This window comes from Pygocentrus nattereri, chromosome 16, assembly GCF_015220715.1.
Source record: "Pygocentrus nattereri isolate fPygNat1 chromosome 16, fPygNat1.pri, whole genome shotgun sequence".
Lineage (NCBI taxonomy): Eukaryota > Metazoa > Chordata > Actinopteri > Characiformes > Serrasalmidae > Pygocentrus > Pygocentrus nattereri.
Genome location: NC_051226.1, coordinates 23,683,719 through 23,709,042, shown reverse-complemented (window position 1 = coordinate 23,709,042; position 25,324 = coordinate 23,683,719). Strand labels below are relative to the sequence as shown.

The window sequence follows — 25,324 nt, the reverse complement described above, 5'->3', positions numbered from 1 at the left end:
TTTCCTGTTTCATTATGTGCTGCACTACAGTCCCCTGCATGCACTGCATCGTAATGTGCTCAAGATAGCAATCTGTGAGACGGTTACACCGCAATTCCACACCAGTCATATCACCAAAATGCATGTCAGCTGCAGTTCAACCACTGTACACACTTAATGTTAGCTTAGCAGCTCGGAACTTGAGCCCAAGTCTTAAAGACGTTGCAGCAAAGGAAGGACGCCTTAGGTAGGAAGCAGATAAGTAGGTTTAAAAGACAGCACATGGGGACATTTACACTTTGAATATTTTAAGTATTTATGTAATAGTTTAAGGTCTGCTACAAGTGCCTGTATTTTACTGTTGACGTTTTTGCATATTTTGAATCACAATGGCCAATTCAGGTTATTACACAACATTAATGAAAAATGAAATAAAAACATTTTCTCTGGCTGGCAGATTTGTCAAGATTTTCTAATGTGGCCCTGCATAGTGAGTGGAGACAGTGTTTAAAAACTCCAGCAGCACTGCTGTGTCTGATCCACCAGCACAACACACCCTAACACCACACTACAGTGCTGGGAATCATTCACCACCCAAATAATACCTGCTCTGCGTGACCCAGTCCTGACCATTGAAGAACGGATGAAATGGGGAGGATTGAACATATGCAGAGAAACAGATTACAGTTTGTAATTGTAGAACTACAAAGTGCTCATATAGTAAGTGGAGGTGATAAAATGGATAATGAGTATAGAAACAAAGGGGTGGTTTTAATGTTATGGCTGATCAGTGTATGTATTCATGAGATTCACATACAGACCGGAACTCTGAATTAAAGTGAGTGCTTTTATTCTGCGCCTACTAAACTAAGATCAGAGTTGACTGTTCTTGTTGCAGCTCCTGGCAGCTGATGTAGGCTCGTATTTCAGAAGGAACTCCAGAAGCTCGGAAAGTTGAGAGTAAAAGCGAGCACCAGACAGGACAGGAGGCTTTAATCCTGTTGTGCACCAGCGCGGATAGAGCGAGCGCCTCGAAGAAGAGAGACTTGGACAAACGCGACAGCTGGACATCCGATCCTGGCCCGGATATTTTAATGTAAACTTCAGAAAAGATGGATCATCCGACGTCGACCACCAACCGCTTCGTCAACGCCATGTTCAAACAGCGTGGTGAGGATATTTCATTTGCTCGTCACTGCAGTTAGGCTTGGTAAATTATGGATAACGCTGATTCACGAACGAACATGAGCAGACAGTCTAACAAAAATGTAAGGATGAAAAAAATAAGTGAAAGTGTTTTAAATGAATGTGTGGTGCTTTGCCAGTAAAGCTGAATCAGGCTTTACACATGTTCACACGGTTTCTGTCGTCAGAAATGAGACGGGGGCTGAATCTCAAATAGCTCCCTACACTGTACGAAGTGCCCTACGTAGGTCTTAAAATAATACATAAACAGACTATAATATGTCCAGTAAAGAGCAAGCTGGTTCCACGTGTCACTGCTGCCTTCCAGTTCCCTAGTGGACATTTTATTTATATTCGAGTGAAGAAGCCAATTTTCATGAGTCCCAGAGTGCACTGTGTAGGGAGCAGGGAGCCATTTGAGACGCAGCCTAATATTTTTAACTGTTTACAGGTTGATTGGTCTTTTTGTCCTTTTTTACATGCTTGCCAATGCGCGTGATCAAGATCCTGAGGTATGGATGTAGTAAACAGTAAATTAATGTTCAGGAAAGTGGATGGAAATGTCCATATTCTCTGTTTTTGTGGTGGAAACGAACACCACCCCCACCCCTGCGAGGTCTTACTGCAGATCAGTGCATTAGTGTGAGGCGTTAATCAGGCTGTAGTGGGTGCTGACTAATGAGAAGTGACAGGTTCAACACAGGATCACGTTGCTTACAGCTTTAAGAGTGGTAACATGCTGCACTTAAAGGGGAACCCCACTAATGTTTCAGATTTCTCCATGAAGCAGTCAATGAAATAAATTACGTCTCAGAGTAGTTTTATGTAAAATGAGCGATGCATTGTAGAGAAACTTAACCAGCTTTTTTTTTTTAAAACAATGTCGGCAATAGGAACCAGGAGTCGTGATATCTACAAAACAGATTTATTTGCTATCCAAAGTGATCAGTCAACATGCACGTATCTTTTAAATTTCACCTGTGATGTTGATAATGGTAAAATAGAAGTAAATCTGAAGCAAATACATTTTCTTTTGGTACTATTTTGCCATACAACGCCCTTTACCTGGAACACCCTGTACCTCTCCACCAAACATGGATAAAAAATATGTCAAAACCTTAAAACCTTTATGTAGGCATTAAATGTTTCGGATATCTGGTTCCTATCACCACCACTATAAACAGTTTTGACATCAAAGCTCTAAATTACTTTGTTTACACATTAACCATTTAATCTGCTATATACAGATTCTGTGGGACGTAACAAAAACACCTACCATATAGGCGCAGTTTGTAGGTTTATATTTGCTGACTGTATCTAATCTGTTGTTGCACAATTTATCAGCCCACCAATACTCTGTCCATTGCTGGAAGGGGAATACCATAGGACCACCGCTAACCAAATATTATTCGGCATGGTTCTGGCATGTTTGTGTATGAGACACAGCAGCAAGCTGGGTTTTTTACACACTTCTAAAATAGTCTGCCAACCAAGAACATCCTGCCAACACTGGTACTGCGGTCAGCAACTGACTACCTATGAAAGGCTAGAAGATGACTGACATGAACTGTGCATGTCTAATATTTCTTATATCTACAAGGTCATCCAGCACAACACGCTACCATGTTACAGCTATATCAGCATAACTGCTGTGCTGAAAATGATCCACCAACCAAATAATTTCTGGTCAGCAGTGGTCCTGTGATGGTCCTTTTCCATTGATGGATGGGGTAAAGGGGGCTAACAAATCATGCAGCCACAGATGGGTATTTCAGTCAGCCCTAATATCATGGTTATACATGGTTATGTCTATATTTTATGAAGCGTAAAATTGCTACCGCCATTTGTACATAATCCTGCCATTTTAGAGGACCAAATGTAATTGGACAATTGGCTGCTTGGTTCTTGTAGTGGACCTACATGTGTAGTAAGTCTGAAAAAATTTCTTGGGCATCAGCCTGTGTATTTGTAATCGTTTCATGAAATAACTGCATGAGTGGGCTTTTCAGACCTCTGGTTCCTATCACCACCACTTTGGCCCCTTTATGTGCAATGCAAGTGAAAAACATTGAAAAAGCACAGTGAAGTTTTAAAGGTTTTTTTTAAAACTTTTGTTTAAGGGTGTAATTGTGGGGGTTGTTCATATTTTTGCTAAACTGTCTATATAAACTGAACGATTCTGCTTATATTCCACTCATATTATCTGCTCCATACTTCAGTTGACCAGTTTAGCTATAGAGGATCCCGTGGATGTAGAGCTGGGCTATACCATGAGGGATCTGCCCCCCAGGGCGGGCCATACATTCCCTGGCCGGGAGACACCCCTTATTGACAGGGAGCCAGATGGCAGTGCTCGTCCCCACACTCCTGGGACACCCACCTTCATGCGTGCAGGAGGAAGGAATCTGCTGGGCTCAGAGCCAGAGCTGCTGCGCCGCTGCCAACTCAGCTCCACCAGCTCACTGGAGTCTCCACTGAGTCCCTCACAATCCAAAAGCCCCTGGAGCAGATTCGATCCCTATGACTCCATTGAGGTATGATGTTTCAAAGTTCAAAGTTATAAGATTCTAACCCATTAAACTCAAGGCTTTTAATATAACCTTTTATAACATTAAGCATAATGTTTTTTTAATGAATAATTTTGCTCATAGATACAGACTTCAATTGTTGTGTACAGTCATTTGTGGATATAATGGCTCAGCTGGTCAGATTATCTTATCTGTTTTATAATATCCAGTTAATACAAGGAATTATTCAGTAATTGCTATGAAACTCTAATCTAAGGTATGTAGTTATAAGAGTGAGGAAAGGAAGCCTGGACCTGCAGTAGGTGCTTAAAGTTTAAGGATTTGTAGTTCAAGATTAGTGATTCATGTGATGATTCAGTTGTGGATCTTATTCTGATGGGTTTAAAATAAAAATTGGAGTCATACTATGTGTAAGGGGTCATTCTCATATGTCACTTTGTAATTATTTTCAGGATCAAGATAAGGAATACGTGGGCTTTGCAACACTGCCTAACCAAGTACACAGAAAATCAGTGAAGAAGGGCTTTGCCTTTACACTTATGGTAGCTGGTAGGTTTGTTGTACCTCACAGATGATGCTAAGTCTGAGAAAGGTCACTGCTAAAAGTTATTGTATTAAAATATACATGTAGTTGCTCTAACCATAATATTTCTTTGTGACACCAGGGGAGTCTGGTTTAGGAAAATCCACACTGATCAACAGCCTCTTCCTGACAGACCTCTACAAGGACAGGAAAATGCTGAATGCTGAGGGTAAGTCAGAAAGGTTTCATTTATAAAGATACTGAGAAAAATGCAAGTATTTCCATGACAGTTTAGTGCAGGTGTATTAAACAACCAATTGAACTCAATTTTTTACACTTCATATGTTTAGAATTTTTTATAATCAATTAAAATAGCTTTTAAAGCAGTGGTGTCCAGTATGATCCACAAAGGGCTGGTGTGGCTGCAGGCTTTCATTCCAACAGAACAGGAGCACACATGATCAGCTGTTTGAAGACTGAGACCGACTGATTAAACGAATAAAATCAGGTGTACTTCAGCTCTTTTGGAATGAAAACCTGCAGCCACACTAGAACTCTGCAGATAAGATTGGACATCTGAAAGTATCTGTTTCTTTCAAAGATAAATGTTTTAAAGGGCCTTTATCCTACATTATTTTAAATAAGGTCCACTTACAATATTTGTCTGGTTTTATTCATTTTTTCATGACCGTCTTTCAGCTTATCTTCATCCCTTAGAATTAAATAGGCTGTTTTTGTTACTGTACCTTAAGACGGATATGTGTAAATGAGCTTTGTTCTGATTGGCTTCCCTGTATTGTGCCTCATTCAAAGAGCAGTCCAGGCTGACAACAAGCAGTCCAGGTTTCTCAGACAAAGAAAACCAAGCATAAACCCAGCCTTCACGTGGGACATAGCTAACAAATTCAAAATGGGCTGCTTAATTTCTTTGCAGTCATGTGTAAAAGCTTGGTCATCCCTGGTCAAATTACTTGTTTCGTTTAAGAGAAAATAAGTTAACACATCCTCTACAAAGAACACATTTCTGCTCTTTTTAATGCACAATTACTGTTTATTTACTGAATTTAACACATTTGGAAAAATAAAACAAAATGTGTCCCAGAAGCATTCAAATATTTGTGCAAGACTGTATGGGCTCTGGAATGAGTCATATGTTTCAAAATTTTAACAGTGTTTATGTACTACAACATGTCACATTGATATGTTTAGTCAGTTTTTAATGCCAAGACAATCAAATCGGATTGCAGGAATTCCTGGGATTTTGCAATGCACTGTGTTATTTTACTAAAGAATCATAATCAAGTTGAATTGTTGTGAGGTCTGTGATGTATATCCCAGTTTAGTAACATAGCTTTCATCATGTCAGTACTTTGCAAAGTGATCAGATATACTTATTGTAAAATCTGTAGTTACTACATAAAGGCAGTGCAAACATTTGCTTTATTTACTCTGCACTTAGAGAGGATCACCCAGACAGTGGAGATGACCAAACATACGATTGGCATTGAGGAGAAGGGAGTCAAACTTAAGCTCACCATTGTGGACACGCCAGGGTTTGGAGATGCTGTCAACAACACAGAGAGGTGATGAAAGGTTAAAATGAGATAAATAGTAGGTAGAAGATTCATCTGGCAGTCCCTAACCATAGTTCTTATGTATATTTGTGATAGCTGGAGGTCAGTAGTGGATTATATTGACCAGCAGTTTGAGCAGTACTTCAGGGATGAAAGTGGCTTGAACCGTAAAAACATTCAGGACAACCGAGTGCACTGCTGCCTCTACTTCATCTCACCTTATGGCCACGGGTAAGACAGACTGCAGAGCATTGTTTGTGTATTCTTAAGTAGCAATTGGTGTAGTACCGAATACATTACCTATATTTTACTGTCTCTTGTGAGGTACTGTATTGTATTGTATTATATACATTGCTGCATATAATAATGTATAACACAGCGCTAAACATATTACACAACTATACATTCCTTCACTCTTCAGTCTTAGACCTGTTGATGTGGAGTTTATGAAGGCGCTACATGAGAAGGTCAACATTGTGCCTGTGCTGGCTAAAGCAGACTGCCTCACACCAAGGGAATTGACCCGGAAGAAAATAAAGGTGTTTTTTAGTTAAACTGTACATTATGTGTTATATATTATGCGTTTTCAATATTTGATGCATGTGTCACAATAAAATGTGAGTGTATGGCACTGTGAACACATGATGATAGTCCTTACATGTCTGGCTCCTTGTAGATTCGAGAGGAGATCGAGACATTTGGGATCAAAATCTATCAGTTTCCAGAGTGTGACTCAGATGAGGATGAAGAATTCAGACTTCAAGAGCAAGAGCTCAAAGTAATTTAAAGTTAATCCATTGAACCTTTAGATGCCATCAACTAAAACCAGTCTTTATTATAGGATAAGAATTTTCTACTTAATCTTTATCTGCCAAATCTGTAAAATGCAGTTGATTACGATAGACAGTAAATTAAACATGTTTTTCTGGACATGGGAGTGAAGAGAAATCCTGTTGAGTCGAAACTCACCTAGAGCAGATGCCACTGGGCAGCTGCTGAATTCCATGAATAAACCTTTAAAATGTGTGAGACAAAAATAAAAAAAAAAATCAGTTTTTTAGAAAATTTTAAAATTTAAATTTTAGAAAAAACCCTTGAGCAATTGTGGTTAGAGCTTTAATTGGGCCTGTGATTTTTGGGGTCCCAACCTGATTACAGGAATAAATTTATGTCCAGTCTGACCTGACCCACACCACCAAGTCTGAAACTCAATATAAATCCCAAGCTGCTGAACAAAACCTGATATTTCTAGCTATTCTGTCAGGTAGATTGCTGCATAGCAAAAAAAATCATCAATCTCACCAAAAAATAATATAAAATGATTATATAATCATATTGTCCAATAATCATATTTTTTAATTCTTTGTTAACAAATTTATTTCTCAGACATTTTTAGTTTGGATAAACTTTGAATTCCTTTTTCGTGCAAGCCAACAAAATTTTGTACAAAATTCTGCTAACAGTTTGATTAGGTGTCAGTTCAAAAGCTGTAGAGTGGGGGAAATACAGGGTAAAGTAAGACTAAAACTGACTCCATGTGAGCAGTCAGGTTCCATCAAGTTCAGACAAAGGCTCTATTTCCGGTTATCCTTACGTTCCATAAGGTTTTTAACAGTATCTGCAGGAGTAAGGTAGAGCCTCTGAAAACTCCTCCCATGCTATTATAAGTGGATTTCAAATAAGCAGGTTTGTAGTTATTGTACAGAGACTGTGGTAATCAACTGTATGTGCCAGAGAGGGATTAGAATGAAAAACACTAGAGTATTTCTTTAAGTCTACACTGAGCTCTCAAGCTCTCTGCCACGATGGTGAAATAGTCTGATTGGCTTTATGTCATTACTTCAGCAACCTAAAATAAAGCATCATATTTGTTCAGAGTTTTTTGGAGCCTTTTTGGTTTGAATATTGTGTGCTCTCTTCTCCAAAGGACAGTATTCCCTTTGCTGTGGTGGGCAGTAACATTCTCGTGGAAAGCAAAGGCAGGAGGTTCCGGGGCCGCATGTATCCTTGGGGTGTGGTGGAAGGTACTCAGACCTATTATGCTCTCTGTGCATTCTCTTCAGTGCTTCTTTAATGGTATTACATGACTCATGGCACTTTTTCTGTCTCTAATGTGCATTGGTTAACAGAATACTTGCCCAAGGTCTCTCAGTATGAAAGTGGGACACTTCCCTGAATTAAGATAATACTAGACTGCATCATCTTGCCAGACTGTTTTTAATGCCTGCTGAATCAGACCCGATTTAATCATGCACTCATTTTATAGTGTAATGGCCCATCTAATGTGCACTATGTAACAGTGATGTGAATTTATTGCTGTTTTAGTGGAGAACCCTGCCCACTCTGACTTCCTGAAGTTGAGGAACATGCTGGTACGCACACACATGCAGGACCTGAAGGACGTGACACGAGAAACGCATTACGAGAACTACCGGGCTCAGTGCATCCAGGACATGACCCGCATGGTGGTCAGAGAACGAAAACGCAGGTCAGCAATCCATAAACATGGTCACCCACACTCATTTTGAAGAGTGATTAGCCAGATCAGTTGGGTTTTTTCTGGTTTAAATCTAAACTGCATGAAGCTTAGCCTAAATATAGAGGTTTTTGGCCAGTTGTGATGTCTCCTATTGCCTTTAAGAAAGACTCACCCAGAACTTTACCACTGCTCAGATACTTCCATTTAAGAGACCCTTTGGAACATGGTTCAAACTTCACTCACACACACCTTCATACTCTCTCACAATTGCTATCAAACATCTAACACACGTTGGTACTCTGACACACACTATGATGCTCTCTCATACACTATGATACTCTGACACACACTATGATACTCTCTCATACACTATGATACTCTCACACACACTATTATACTCTCTCATACACTATGATACTCTCACACACACTATGATGCTCTCTCATACACTATGATACTCTCACACACACTATGATACTCTCATACACTATGATACTCTCACACACACTATGATACTCTCTCATACACTATGATACTCTCACACACACTATTATACTTTCTCATACACTATGATACTCTGACACACACTATGATACTCTCATACACTATGATACTCTCACACACACTATGATGCTCTCTCATACACTATGATACTCTGACACACACTATGATACTCTCTCATACACTATGATACTCTCACACACACTATTATACTCTCTCATACACTATGATACTCTCACACACACTATGATGCTCTCTCATACACTATGATACTCTGACACACACTATGATACTCTCATACACTATGATACTCTCACACACACTATTATACTCTCTCATACACTATGATACCCTGACACACACTATGATACTCTCATACACTATGATACTCTCACACACACTATGATGCTCTCTCATACACTATAATACTCTCACACACAGTATGATACTCTCTCATACACTGTGATACTCTGACACACACTATGATGCTCTCTCATACACTATGATACTCTCACACACACTATTATACTCTCTCATACACTATGATACTCTGACACACACTATGATACTCTCATACACTATGATACTCTCACACACATTATGATACTCACTCATACACTATAATACTCTCACACACAGTATGATACTCTCTCATACACTGTGATACTCTGACGCACACTATGATGCTCTCTCATACACTATGATACTCTCACACACACTATTATACTCTCTCATACACTATGATACTCTGACACACACTATGATACTCTCATACACTATGATACTCTCACACACATTATGAAACTCTCATACACTATGATACTCTCACACACATTATGATACTCACTCATACACTATAATACTCTCACACACATTATGATACTCTCTCATACACTGTGATACTCTGACGCACACTATGATGCTCTCTCATACACTATGATACTCTCACACACACTATTATACTCTCTCATACACTATGATACTCTGACACACACTATGATACTCTCATACACTATGATACTCTCACACACACTATGATACTCACTCATACACTATAATACTCTCACACACAGTATGATACTCTCTCATACACTGTGATACTCTGACACACACTATGATGCTCTCTCATACACTATGATACTCTCACACACACTATTATACTTTCTCATACACTATGATACTCTGACACACACTATGATACTCTCATACACTATGATACTCTCACACACACTATTATACTCTCTCATACACTATGATACTCTGACACACACTATGATACTCACTCATACACTATAATACTCTCACACACATTATGATACTCTCTCATACACTGTGATACTCTGACGCACACTATGATGCTCTCTCATACACTATGATACTCTCACACACACTATTATACTCTCTCATACACTATGATACTCTCACACACATTATGAAACTCTCATACACTATGATACTCTCACACACATTATGATACTCACTCATACACTATAATACTCTCACACACATTATGATACTCTCTCATACATTGTGATACTCTGACGCACACTATGATGCTCTCTCATACACTATGATACTCTGACACACACTATGATACTCTCATACACTATGATTCTCTCACACACACTATGATACTCATGCACTATAATACTCTCACACACAGTATGATACTCTCTCATACACTGTGATACTCTGACACACACTATGATGCTCTCTCATACACTATGATACTCTCACACACACTATTATACTTTCTCATACACTATGATACTCTGACACACACTATGATACTCTCATACACTATGATACTCTCACACACATTATGAAACTCTCATACACTATGATACTCTCACACACATTATGATACTCACTCATACACTATAATACTCTCACACACATTATGATACTCTCTCATACACTGTGATACTCTGACACACACTATGATACTCTCATACACTATGATACTCTCACACACATTATGAAACTCTCATACACTATGATACTCTGACACACACTATGATACTCTCATACACTATGATACTCTCACACACATTATGATACTCTCATACACTGTGATACTCTCACACACACTATGATACTCATACACTATAATACTCTCACACACATTATGATACTCTCTCATACACTATGATACTCACTCATACACTGTGATACTCTCACACATTATGATACTCTCTCATACACTGTGATACTCTCACACACACTATGATACTCTCTCATACACTGTGATACTCTCACACACACTATGATACTCTCATACAGTATGATACTCACACACACCATGATGCTCTCTCATACACTGTGATACTCTCATACACTGTGATAATTTCTCACACACACTATGATACTCTCATACAGTATGATACTCACACACACCATGATGCTCTCTCATACACTGTGATACTTTCATATACTATGATACTGTCACACACAAGATGATATTCTCACACACACTGTCATACTCTCTTAACACACACTATGATATACACACACTAGGATACTCTCACACACACACCACCATACTCTCAACACACACTATGATACACACACTATCATACTCATACACACAGTCATACTCTCTCACACTTGCTAGCAAACCCCACACACACTATGACACACACACAGACACACACTATGACACTGTCATAATCTCTGTCATACTTTCTCAAACACAGTCATACTCTCTCAAACACAGTCATAATCTCTCAGTCATACTTTCTCAAACACAGTCATACTCTCTGTCATACTCTCTCAAACACAGTCATAATCTCTCAGTCATACTCTCTCAAACACAGTCATACTCTCAGTTATACTCTCTCAAACAGTCATACTCTCTCAGTCATACTCTCTCAAACACAGTCATACTCTCTGTCATACTCTCTCAAACACAGTCATAATCTCTCAGTCATACTTTCTCAAACACAGTCATACTCTGTCAGTCATACTCTCTCAAACACAGTCATAATCTCTCAGTCATACTTTCTCAAACACAGTCATACTCTCAGTCATACTCTCTCAAACACAGTCATAATCTCTGTCATACTTTCTCAAACACAGTCATACTCTGTCATACTTTCTCAAACACAGTCATACTCTGTCATACTTTCTCAAACACAGTCATACTCTCTGTCATACTTTCTCAAACAGTCATACTCTCTCAGTCATACTTTCTCAAACACAGTCATACTCTCTCAAACAGTCATACTCTCTCAGTCATACTCTCTCAAACACAGTCATACTCTCTCAAACACAGTCATACTCTCTCAAACACCGTCATACTCTCTCAAACACAGTCATAATCTCTCTGTCATACTTTCTCAAACACAGTCATACTCTCAGTCATACTCTCTCAAACACCAAACACAGTCATACTCTCTGTCATACTTTCTCAAACACAGTCATACTCTCTGTCATACTTTCTCAAACACAGTCATACTCTCTCAAACACAGTCATAATCTCTCAGTCATACTTTCTCAAACACAGTCATACTCTCTCAAACACAGTCATACTCTCTGTCATACTCTCTCAAACAATCATACTCTCTCAGTCATACTTTCTCAAACACAATCATACTCTTTCAAACACTAACACATCTGCTAGAGGTTTGATAGCAAGTGTGAGAGTATCATAGTGTGTCTGAAAAAGTATGATAGGCTGAGACTATGACTGTGTGTGAGAGAGTATGACTTAGCTCTGTTTGCTTTTTGAATGACACATTAGCAGACTGCCAACCAGAACACAACCAGAACATCTGTGTTAAAGACACACTAATAAAAACAGCCTGTTTAATTCTGTGGGATAAAGAGCAGTTTGAAATTGTCATTTAAAATTAATTTTGGTACATAAAAACACAAATTTTTAAGTGTCAAAAATAAAATATAAGGTAAAGGATGTGGGCCCTTGAAGACTCCATGCTATCTTATTCTTGCAAAGTTAAATCATATGTATTCACATTGTGGTCCACGTTTCTGTCTCTCCACTTACGGCAGTCTGTGTAGCCAACTGAGAGAGAGCACCTCAGACTTACCTCTGGTACCTGTGGACAGTGAAACAGAGCGCCTCATTTGGGAGAAAGATGAGGAGGTAAGAAAGTATAATTGACTTAATGAAGTCATTAGGGCTGTTGACTGGCTCTAGTGGGCTTCCACGGAAAATCTGACATAGAGCCACTCCCACTGACCATTACCATTAATACATTATATACCTGCTCAGGCAACATTTCTTCTGGACTTAAGGGTATTAATAGGGAGTGTGTTTGTTGTACTAACAGCCTCTGCTCTTCTGGGAAGGCTTTATATTAGATGTTGGAACATTGCTGTAATGATTTGATTACATTTAGCCACAGGAGCATCTGTGAGGTCAGTTACTGATGTTGGGTCATCAGTTCTGGATCACACACATCACTCTAACTCATCAGAAAGGCATTGCATGGTGCTTCATCACTCCAGAGAACACAGTTCCTCTGTTGCACAGCCCTGTGCTGAGTTAGCTTACCGCTAACCTCTCACTGACGCTTTTCTTTTGGAATGGTGAACTTAAGCTCATATGTTGCTGCTCTAGAGTGTCCCATTCTATTGGCAGCAATAGGAGTACCTTAAAGTAGTTGAATTCACTAAGACATATATACAGTAGATACCTTTGGACAAGTAGTGCACTCTAAAGGTTTTAACTGAATTGATCCTTAAAAGCAAAATGATAGAGAAGCAAAATGTAGAGAATTCAGAAAATGAGTCTAAAGAAAAATGTGCTAGAAATTGAAATATTTCTAGTTTTTCTGAAATACGAACATATTCAGCACAAAGTAAAAAAAAATTATAGGTGGTAGATGGGACACTGTAACTTGCTTGTGAGCCCTGTAGGTGTATTTGAAGTCTATAAAATCAGTCTAGTACAATTGAGTTCCATCCTGACTGATGTGGACAGATTACACAAGATTTAATAAGCATGGTAAGAGTTAGTCACATGGCCACCAACCAGCAAAATTGATGCTTAATGCTACCACACCCCAGATATCACTGTGTCCAAAAACTCAAAATATTTGTTTTTAACAAAGGTGCAAACAACACCACTGCCCAGCAGCACTACCATTCATCACCACTCCATAACTGCATGAACTTAAACCCAGAACCAGACCACTAAAAGCCATAGACGGTCAGGGTTTCAAATGTACACTGCCACAGATGGCGAACTAAAAATCCTATTATTTTAAGATTAAAAAAATAAATAAAAGTCTGCTGTTGTGAGGTACATCCTTTCTTTTCAAGCTTTTTGTTTGTGCTCTGCTTTCTGGTGCTACAAGTATCTGGTTCAAATACATCTGATAAAACCACAGATCAGCATGTTTCTAATAAATACAGCCAATCAACAGGCATGAAAGTGAAAGACATGCATATAAAGATGGATATCTGGTGTATGTGTGTTTGGAGGGTGAATAAATAAATCTGATTAAAAAATGAATGCCCTGCATTAAATTGTCGATGGTGCTGGATTATCTGATCAGTTCTTTTACTGAATGAGATTTGGGTTTTGTGTTTATTTTTCCTGCAGCTGCAGAGGATGCAAGAGGTGCTGCAGAGGATCCAAGAGCAGATGCGGCATGGGCACTGAAAAATGAATGTAGGCTGTGGGATCTTACAGGTTATTGCCTGTCCTTTCTGATTATTTGAGTGGAGAAGCCAGACAGTTAGTATGCAAGAATGACCCTGCGGGACAGAGCACTTAACCCTTACAAGTCACAGTTATTGGTGATAAATAAAGGCAGGGTGTAATATAATGTGAATTATTTCTCACTAGTATGTCATTGAAACTAGTGGAGAAATTCTGACCAAAGTGCAGATTCTAAACTTTTAGTCAACACATCTGTTGTTTGTAAGCTGAAGCTGAGATATTTTATTAGAATTTATTTTGATTTTAAACAAACGAAAACAGGCAGTAAAAGTCAAAGTGTAGACTCAAAGCTGTCAATGGTGGCACAGTGGGTGCCTGGTGACCAGGGTCCTCTTTGTGGTGTTTGAATTTTCTGTGTGGGTTTCATCCCACAGTCCAAATACATGTAGTCAGGCCAGTTGGACATGCTAAATTGCCTCTAGGTGTGAATGTATATGTCTGTCTGTCTGCCCTGTGATGGACTGGTGACCTGTCCAGGGTGTACCCAGTGACTGCTGGGATAGGCTCCAGCTCCCCCAGCAACCCAGAGGGATAAGCAGTTTCAGAGAACGTGTGTGTGTCTGTGCGCTTATCTCACTTTTTAGATAAAGGGGTAATTGAACAGTATAGCAAAACAAGTTATGACTCATGATATCCAAGGATTCAATTTATATAATCATCTTCCTTAAATCTAAGTTTTTAATGCGAGCTCTAGACAACTATATACTTCTTAAATGTGTTATTAGCTTTTCAGTGTTACAGAATTTAAGAAGTCAGGTAAAGATTTCTATCTGGCGATAACGTTTAATACAGCACTGTAGTTTTATAGCTTCCACATCGTAAATTCCAAATTAGTGATTTTACAGGAGAAGGTATAAACATTCTTAACATTTGATGCAAGTTAATGTAAAGAGGTTTTATTCCAAGTGATTTTCTGGAATTTCCACTGGTCCATTCATAAGATTTTCCCACAATATAAAGAGCAGCTGTTCAATGTAGCAATGTGTTAAAGTAGAAAAATAAAAAAAATGGACAAATAGGATATGATGCAATGTAAATATCTTCATTTTAAGGTATTTTTGTGTTCTTTATGTTCTACTTATGTGAAGCCATAAAATGATATTTAAAATGTCATAGCTTTTAGATTAAAAAAAAAAAAAATACAGGACAAATAGTTTTGTAAATGTCATAAGATTTATTATGAATAGTCATTATGGTTTTTAATTAATCTAGCATATTTCAACATATTTTACTGTTATTTCTTTTAAACATGGTGGACAATTAGATTTTAATGCAGCCCAAAATGTACAGGCGATATATAACTTAAACTTTCTCCATAGGGAAAATGCAGATTTTTATATATTTATATATAATATCAATGTAGAATGAGGTCTAAATGGTCCCCACCACATCATACAGTATTAAACATGGTCCCAAAAATTAAGGGGGGAAGGAAATCAACAATAACCAAAAATTGCAATCTACATGCAAAACCAGGCAACGGTATAATCTTCAAAATACACACACGTATGTGAATGCGTGCATATACATCACATATTTATATATACACATACATACATAGACATATTAAAAATTAAAGAAAAAAGAAAGAAAAAAAAACTACTCAGATCAGGCTAATGTTTTTTTTGTTGTTTACTAAACACAAAGTACAGCATGTCTCTTTCTCTCTTTCCGTCACCAAATGTAGGGAAAAGATTTCACATCTAAAGTGAACAGAAGCACAAAATTTCATCTTTCTCATCTAGGTATGTAAACCAAAGCCTCAGATTTGCTCAGATGTAGGAAGCGGGGTTGGAAGTTAAAAGCAGGGCATCACAGTGTTCTGGTTGAAAGTGATAGTACGTAGCAATGAGACACAGTTGCACTACCTTTCGGAGGGTTTTTATGCTGCACTCGCAACACTAAGTGAAACTTGGGTGAGAGTTTTGATAGAGAAGCGATTACTGCAATTATTAACTAGCCTAACTGGAAAGTACCGTAGGGCAGCAACAGAAGGGTGTGACATGGATAAGTTGCGAGGGGAAAAAAAAAAAAAAAAAAAAAAAACATACATGTGTTGGTATACAGGTTATTAACCCAAAGTGGAAGATAAATAATAAAAAAAAAATTTCACAAAGCCTAAACGTTCATACATACAAAACCACAAAGTATACAAACACACCAAAGAACAAAAAAGAAAAAAAAAAACACTAAAACATGACCATGCAACAGGTGGATATTCTGCAAAGAAGATAAAGACATACACCCTATATATACTGACATCCATATGACTGCTAGAACTACTACGACGACATCAGATTGCTTCTCTGTGTGAGTCAGTGTCCATTAGAAGACTTGTTTTTGGAAAACAGAGTTCAGTGGTTTATCACATGGGATGCATTGATAACAACTGATATTAAAGTGATTACACAAATGTTATAATCACTAGAATGTATTCTTAGCACAGGATTAAGTTTGTGGTTATAAATGCCCAAATATATGTTTTCCTGAATGCTTTGAAAGTTCCCAAACCAACCTCTTCCTGTTGCTGACTTTTCTAGGTGTTTCCTTTTTTATTTCATTCCACAGACAGTGTGTATCTGAAGCGCAGCAACTGGTTGCAAAAGATCATCTGCAAATGACACTGATTAGAAAAAAAAAGAAGAAAAAAAAAAGGACATGATGGTAACAGCCGTGTAATCCTTCTGCAAATTCAGCTCAAACCATGTTTAGGCAGCAGAGGGCGCCATTGGATTAAGACCAGGGGCTAGGCACTTGTATATGTATAAATTTTTAATTTATGTCTACATTAACTGTTTACCCAGTTTAAGGTCTGTTTTTACTAAAAAATTTCTGCAATAATAACAAGACAAATGCAAGCCAAACATTCCATTTTGCCACAAATCTCTGGTCTCTATTTTTCTTGTTTGTTGGTTGTCTTTTTTGACATTTTTGTCATGTTTTTTTGGTGACTGGACGAGAAAGTCTGATGCCTGAGAAGTTTAAGCATGTTAGTTAATCTGAGGAGAAGGAAGATAGGACGGAGAGGTGGAGGAAAAGATGCCTTGTTTTGAGTGCTCCATTTGCTCATTAAGAACCAACATCCAGGGGTTTCATGACTTTTAGGCTTTGTAAGTGCAATCAACATTTGCATTCAGTCCCCCTCTGTTACAGCTCCACACTTAATGGAGTAGTGCAATCACAAATGCTAATGTTGTTATAATGAATGAAAGTACATAGCAACTAACTAGCAATATGTTAATTAACTAATTGGTGGCTAGAAGTAAATTGTTAGCCAAATTTGCATATTTGGTTGACCTACTCCTTTAAAGCAGTAGCTTAGTCAAAAATACTAAAGGCCTCTAACAGTAAATAAAGGTGAACTGCTGCCAATCAGCATTGTGTAAATTATATCATCCTAATTCTGTCTACTGGCTTCCATTCATTGTTAGCTACATTAGCATGTTTGGTTGAGCTACTCTTACATTTTGTAGTCATGCACAAGACGTTCTGTGCAATTCTGACTGTCAGTACAGTCATGAGGAACATCCAGATGTTCATCATGGCCTGCAAGAGATGTCATGCAACCCAAAACAGCAACATTTCACACAGTTCATTTTCTCCTCCTCTGCCTCAGGCTAGCTTAAGTGTGCTGACAGGAAAAGGCGGCATGGTCACCATAGTCACTGGGTTGAGCACCGTCTGCCCCACTAAACCTGTGTGATGGTGGGCCACAACCGCCGTGGGCTTACCCACCACTGCCCCCTGCTGGCCTGCTGCCGCCGGTGTGCCATTGACTTGCCCATGGGTCTGGGGGTGGTGGGCCAGTGTGTGTGTAATGTGACCCACCACAGCGGGCTGGGAGACAGCCACAGACTGCGGGTAGAGATGGGCCACAGGGTGCACGGTGATGTGTCCGATAGGCTGGCCACCGCCACCTGAAGGTGCTATGTGGGCCAGGTGCTTGGAGGTGGCCGGAAGCACGTGGTTGACGGCCTGGATGACGGAGGCATGCGAAACGGAGGCGTGAGCGATAACGGTGGGCTGAGGGGGTGGAGCCGGGGCAATGGCCTGAGGGGTCACAGCAGCGGTCTGGGGCTGGGACAGGGTGGCCAAGGCAGGGACTGAGGGCTTGTGCTGAACAGAGATGTGTGAGGGGAGAATGGAGGAGGGCGCAGGAACTGGCAGGGAGGGGCGGGACTCGGATGGGGCCGGCTGGGGTCGGGCAGCTGAGGGGCGGGGGGAGGAAAGAATGTCATCCTCTGCTTCCTGGTCAAAGTTGTCTTCACCTTCTGTAGGAGGAAGAAAAACTTCTTAGTGAAATAATGAATAAGGCATTTGTGCATCTCCACCATTTGTCTTTAGCCTGTCATGATACTTATGTCAAGAGCTGAGCCTTTATGGTTCTGTCATAGACATACTCAACTACTTCCAACTATCAAAAATTTCAGTATCTAAGTTACATTCTTCTAGTCTCCAATATGTTGTTTCTTTAGTATAAATATGAGGACAAATCACCAAACAACTGTAACAACTATTGTGCTAGTTTTTTATCTTCAGATAAATACAAAGCAACATCTGTATTTGTATATGTGGGCATTTATATCTCATCACTGTCAAAAGAAAACCTTGTAAACTCTTTTTTTTCTATGATTATTGTTTTTATTTACTTTTATAATTTATTTTTATGCACTAAAACACCTGCTGCCACGTACATTTTGTGAACATTTCCTGACAAATGAACCAACAGACAATCTAAAAAACAATTAAGTCAATTTTCATGGTATTTTATATTTATTGAAATTTTTTTGGTTCCAGAAATTTTTCTTTCAACGGGGAAGATAAGGAGTGTGATATACACTGCAACACCTCTAGCATCTCAGTACCTGATGCTGTAGACGTGGAGGCCTGATCGTCCTCAGGCTGGACAGTCTGGCGGAGGATGCGGTCAATCTCCATGATGTCCATGCACTGGCTCAGCTCATTCTTCAGCTCAGCCAGTCTCTGCTGGGTGGCGATCTTCTCTCTAGCCAGCCGCTCCATCTCATGCTCGTACTCCTTCTCCTTCCGCTTTAGCGTCTGCATCAAACACAGTTCAAAGCAACATTTTATTTTAAACATATTCAATATTATAAGGTGAATACTACATTACACATATTCCTCTCTTCCCAGGCTTCAGGGCCACATCCACATTAAAGTACATCTCTGTTCTAATGTTTGGGACTTTTTCTGTAGAGGTCTAAACTGTTAGTGATGGTTAGTGCTTCTATTATTTATCCTCTTTGCGCTCTCTCCTTCCTCTCGGTAGTCTATCTGCTATTGCTGTCTAGTTGCGCAAAATACCCCAGTACACTCCATCTTTTCCCATCTTCAACAGCAAAGGGGGCGTGGCCTAGTGTGAGTGAATTAGCAGCCTTCTCTTTCACCCAATAAGCTCTCGCCTGATGAAAACCTGTCTGGCCACTTCTGCAGGACAGTTCTGCATTACCCTCTCAGCTGAAAGTCAGCAAGCCATAATAAGCACCAGTTTATTATTGTAGTTTGTCATAGCCTCTTTATTACTGTTCTAACATGCCTGTAAAAATGAAAAGCACCATCAACTCAATGACGAAAGAGACAGAGAGCAAGAGGAAGACAGGAAGTTTCACACAGGCAAATGGTCTGCTGACCCACTTTTATCTTGGTCACCTGACAGTGGAACACAAACAGACAAGAGGAGCATATGGATAAAAGAGTTAGTAGTGCCATGGCACGTATTCATCAGCTCCTCCCCCATTAATAATCACAGGCATTCCTAGTCTTTAGGAAAGGCCTCTACAGGAGTACAAAAAACAAATACACTAATTTTCTTTTTTTTTCCAAATAGATCTATATACATCACTGTGCACAAGTCAGAAACTAACTTTGATTGATTTAATTTTATGTCAAAATGGGCATTAAAGTACGTTATTGCATTTTTCAAAGGCTTTTCTGAGGACATTAGATAAGATAATCCACCTGCATAAGGAAGGTGAAAGTCAAAAGAAAATAAGTGAAAAAAGTTTGAGTTCTTCAAAACTCAAACAACTGTGAATAGATATAGAAATAATTAGACTGAAAACAATAAAAGACCTGATAGGCCAACAAAACTGTCACCATCAGATAAAAGAGTACTGAAAGCTTTCATCTTTAAGAGGGAGGAGAAATCAAGCTCCACTTTTGCTTAAAATCTGAGAAAATCCACAGGTGTTTCTGTCCGTCCTTCCACTATGAGAAGATAATCAACACAATGAGTCTGAAAGGATGTTTAGCTGTCAAGAAACCAATATTGAGAAAAGGAACTTGACAAAAAACAAAACAAAGAATCTGCTGGTGTTCAAAACAATGGACTGACCACCCCAGAGTCCAGACCTCAACATCACTGAATGAAAATGCAACCATCTTCTAAGACACTTCTCACTTTGGAAGTGTGTAAAATGATCCCTGCACTTTTTTTTGAACTAAAAGTCTAAAATGGAAGCTGTAATAAAGGTAATGGGTGGACACACTTAACACTGGAAATGTTTATTTTACAACCCCAATTCCAATGAAGTTGGGACGTTGTGTAAAACCTAAATAAAAACAGAATATGATGATTTGCAAATCGTTTTCAATCTATATTCAATTGAATACACTACAAAGACAAGATATTTAATGTTCAAACGGATAAACTTTGTTTTTTGCAAATATTCACTCATTTTGAATTTGATGCCTACAACCTGTTCCAAAGAAGTTGGGACAGGGGCAACAAAAGACTGGGAAAGTTGAGGAATGCTCAAAAAACACCTGTTTGGAACATTCCACAGGTGAACAGGTTCATTGGAAACAGGTGAGTGTCATGATTGGGTATAAAGGGAGCATCCCTGAAAGGCTCAGTCGTTCACAAGCAAGGACGGGGTGAAGTTCACCACTTTGTGAACAAAATTGTTGAGAACGTTTCTCAACGTGCAATTGCAAGGAATTTAGGGATTTCATCATCTACAGTCCATAATACCATCAAAAGATTCAGATATCTGAAGAAATCTCTGCAAGTAAGTGGCAAGGCAGAAAACCAACATTGAATGCCCGTGACCTTCGATCAGGCGGCACTGCATTAAAAATCGACATCATTCTGTAACAGATATTACCACATGGGCTCAGGAACACCTCAGAAAACCACTGTCAGTGAACACAGTTCGTCGCTCCATCTACAAGTGCAAGTTAAATCTCTGCCATTCAAAGCGAAAGCCATAAATCAACAACACCCAGAAACACCGTCGGCTTCTCTGGGCCCGAGCTCATCTGAGATGGACTGACGCAAAGTGGAAAAGTGTCCTGTGGTCTGACGAGTCCACATTTCAAATTGTTTTTGGACGTCATGGATGTTGTGTCCTCCGGGCCAAAGAGGAAAAGGACTGTCTGGATTGTTATCAGCGCAAAGTTCAAAAGCCAGCATCTCTGATGGATAAATATCTTGTCTTTGTAGTGTACGCAATTGAATATACATTGAAAAGGATTTGCAGATCATCGTATTCTGTTTTTATGTATGTTTTACACAACGTCCCAACTTCATTGGAATTGGGGTTGTATATTCAGTTACTGAGGCTTCTCTGTCATTTTTGTTAAAAAATGTGTTGCCTGCATGAAGAATTGATTTGTATTTAATGCCTGTAAACTGTAACTTTAATGAATCGAGTTGTCTTACTTTTTGACAGATCATGTTTGGCTCTGGGTTGAAAAAAAAAATCATACTGATCATGTTAAGACAAGAACAGCATGAGGGCAATATAAAATATTGCTGATTCATTTATATCACCATCTGCACTAAGGATATCCGAGGAACTGTGATGCGCAAGTTACCCCTTTAACCAGTCACGATGTTTTACACAGTCACTGTTCTAGAGGAGTTCATTGTTTTGGTTTAAACAATGCAGGCCAATCTTTAATCATGTCACGTTATTGACTCACCAGTGCTTTTTTAATATTTCAAGGCGTAGTAATTGCAGTATGTTTCAGTGTAATCACACTGCTATTTGTCAATGCTGTGTGGCTCTAGGCAGCAGACAAAAGTACTAAATAAGAAATAAGGAGAGTGAACAAAGCATAATAATAGAAAAATCTTTTTTAAAAAATGAATATGGTCACATGGTTTCAGCAAAAGACACTCTGTCCTGAGAAAAGCTGTTTAACCAGCACCCCCCCGCCTCCCCCGCCTCCACCGCCCCCTAAATCTGCCAGAACTCCGTGCACGTGATGGCCCAAACACACTCCTATCAGCCTGCTTCCTCCTCCACCCCCTACTACTGCACTCTCTGCCAAAGCAACTGGCTGACGACATGACCGTTTTGGCACCAAATGAGTAAAAGTCCTACTGGGTTACCGTGGGTTGCTATGTATGTGTGACTGTGTGTATGTGTGTGACAGAGAGAGGGAGGGCGAAAGGAAGGTAGAAAGCAGGGGAGACAGACACAGAGCATAAGGGAAGACAGAGTAGAGGAGGGGGAAAAAAGCTAAAAAGAGAAAGAAGCCATGCAGAGAGAGAGAGAAAGAGAAAGAGAGAATGAGTAATGTTATAGTACTGAAGAGAGGCATTCATGTGCCTGTGTACGATTATATAACAGATATTAAGGGAATATGAATGTAACTGGACAGTGCAGCCCGTTTGAGAGCACACAGTGCGTCTGCCCTTGTGAAGCTTGATCCAGGATTAGCGAGATTGGGCTGTCTGGCCAGTAGGTCTGCCTTAAGCCTCTTCACACAGCAACTCAACATGAGAGGCACGCACACGCTCACACAACTCAACCCTTCTTATTATGCCAAACAACACGTTCCATTAAAATAATAAAAGGTTGCAATCGATAATTCGATCACTGATGGCTGAATACTGAATACACTGTCCTTAATGTATTCACAAATATATTCCATTACAATACATAAAACAGTAACATATTGAGAACACATTCAGAATATATTGGAATATTTTATTTCACACTGTTACAGGTCGGTAGTTCTTAATGTAATTCTTCTGTTAATATGTTTCATAAAAAATTCATTGGTCATCTTACTGAAGCTACAAAATTCTCAGCATTATTTTGCCTCTTGTCGCCTGCTTCAGGCCTCCGATGCTCCCATAATTCCACTGCCATACCATGAACTAAGCAAATGATTCACTATATCCCAATTACAAAATCTACTGAGTAGACTGTTCAGTTCCATTATGCCTTAAAAGAGTTTAAAAACTGGCTAATCACACTGATTTATCTGTCTACTCAGGCTTTAGCAGAGCTCAGTAACACTGAGATTAGTAACTGATCATCACACTGATTTATCAGTCTACTCAGTCTTTAGCAGAGCTCAGTAACGCTGAGATTAGTAACTGATCATCACACTGATTTATCTGTCTACTCAGTCTTTAGCAGAGCTCAGTAACACTGAGATTAGTAACTGATCATCACATTGACTTATCAGTCCACTCAGGCTTCAGCAGGAAAATCAGTGTTTGTAAAGAAGTTGTTCCTTTTAAAGATGATATATATTTTTGGTAAATATTTTACAAGTGTTCAAACATAAAATATGTCAGTGTTTAAGCTAAGCCTACAGTTAGAAAGTGAAAGTAAACCACCATTAGCTCGGTGTTGGGCAGGTAACAAGTCTACATATACATGAATGTTTATACGTTATACAATGAAACTAAATTGAGCAGTCAGCACAAATCCATAATATGACCCTAGGCTTTATTTTGTTATTATTTTTGTCATCAGAGCATATTTAGAACACCCATATATCTGTCTTTATTCAATAACAATATTATCATTAGTAATATGACATTCAAGCACTGTTTAAAAATTCAGACATTCAAGTAGCAAAAATGGTAAAACTTGTGTAGCTGGCATAGACAAACGGGGCTATTCTCTATGTCCTGTCAAGTCCTCTGAGAGTGCCATTTGCTTGATTTGCTCTCTTTTATTTCTCTCCCCATGCATATTCACAGCTCTCTCCCTCACGGTGGACAGCCAGCACCAAATCAAAATGCTCAATCGGCCAAACCAGCACTGACGAGGACTGACTAAAGGCAACGGTTTGCCACAGATTCAAATGGCTTGATGGCAAGCAGAGGCCAACAGTCATCTTGGTGTGTCTGCTCAATTTATCTAATACAGTGGTTCTCAATCATGATGTTGCAGTACCGATATAGATAACGGGTACATGTTTACATAACTCTGTCAGCCATGTAAGATACTCTAGAATGTCCTAAGTGTTAGTAGACTACTAGTAGAGACAAAGCACAGGACTAGGCCCATTATCAAAACAAGAAAACACAGAGTCATACATATGAAACATATTTCTGACATAGAAGCCCTTATGCACTGACAACGGAGCTCAAGGGCATTAATTTGGGCTGAATTTTGGAAGGTTTTATCTGAACCTTTCTGTACTTCATCGATGCTACATCAGGCCTCCTTCATAACATGTGAAAGTTCTTCTGTTTTTAACAGCAGTCTAATGGAAGTGGCTGCAGGATCATACATTTAATTACTTGCTTTCCTCTGGGCCTGAAAGTAAAACTGTTTTTCTCTTGCAACTGACAAACAAGAATGTAAAGAGCTGGGTAACTAAATGTGAATGTAATAGTTAAAGTTCGCAGTGGTTTGCCTGGATCATGTTTTAACATGACTAGATGTATGGACAAAGTACAAGCTTCAACATTGCTCCTACTACTGTTTTTACTTTTGTCCATTTTTTGCTCACTGGCCATATGTTGTCAGAAATGATCTGAGTCTGTCTGATATTACTCAATCTATTTAAGATGAAGTCGGTACATTAGTGTAGCCCTAGTGTAAAACTAGAAGCAAACTTCAGATCTGATCGACTACAGCGGGGATAAGGGGG

The 25,324-nt window shown here is 39.1% G+C and overlaps 2 protein-coding genes across 2 annotated transcripts in view; one reads left to right on the top strand and one right to left on the bottom strand.

Annotated features, from left to right (window-relative positions):
* The first annotated feature begins 88 nt into the window (after window positions 1–88).
* sept4a (septin 4a) lies at window positions 89–24,531 on the top strand. Its single transcript, XM_017704353.2, has 15 exons — window positions 89–226; window positions 878–1,149; window positions 1,669–1,676; window positions 3,384–3,698; window positions 4,145–4,241; window positions 4,358–4,444; window positions 5,675–5,798; window positions 5,886–6,020; window positions 6,211–6,328; window positions 6,466–6,567; window positions 7,717–7,813; window positions 8,115–8,277; window positions 12,781–12,874; window positions 14,339–14,428; window positions 24,426–24,531. The coding sequence occupies exons 2-14, from the start codon at window positions 1,092–1,094 to the stop codon at window positions 14,396–14,398; spliced, it is 1,458 nt and encodes a 485-aa protein (XP_017559842.1). The 5' UTR covers window positions 89–226; window positions 878–1,091; the 3' UTR covers window positions 14,399–14,428; window positions 24,426–24,531.
* mntb (MAX network transcriptional repressor b) overlaps window positions 15,619–25,324 on the bottom strand; it is a 23,848-nt gene continuing 14,142 nt past the window's right edge. Inside the window, exons 5-6 of the mRNA XM_017704352.2 lie at window positions 19,324–19,516; window positions 15,619–18,729 (exon numbers count right to left, since the gene is read on the bottom strand). Of these exons, the coding sequence (XP_017559841.1) occupies window positions 18,071–18,729; window positions 19,324–19,516 (852 nt within the window). The 3' untranslated portion in view covers window positions 15,619–18,070. The remainder of the gene's footprint in view (window positions 18,730–19,323; window positions 19,517–25,324) is intronic.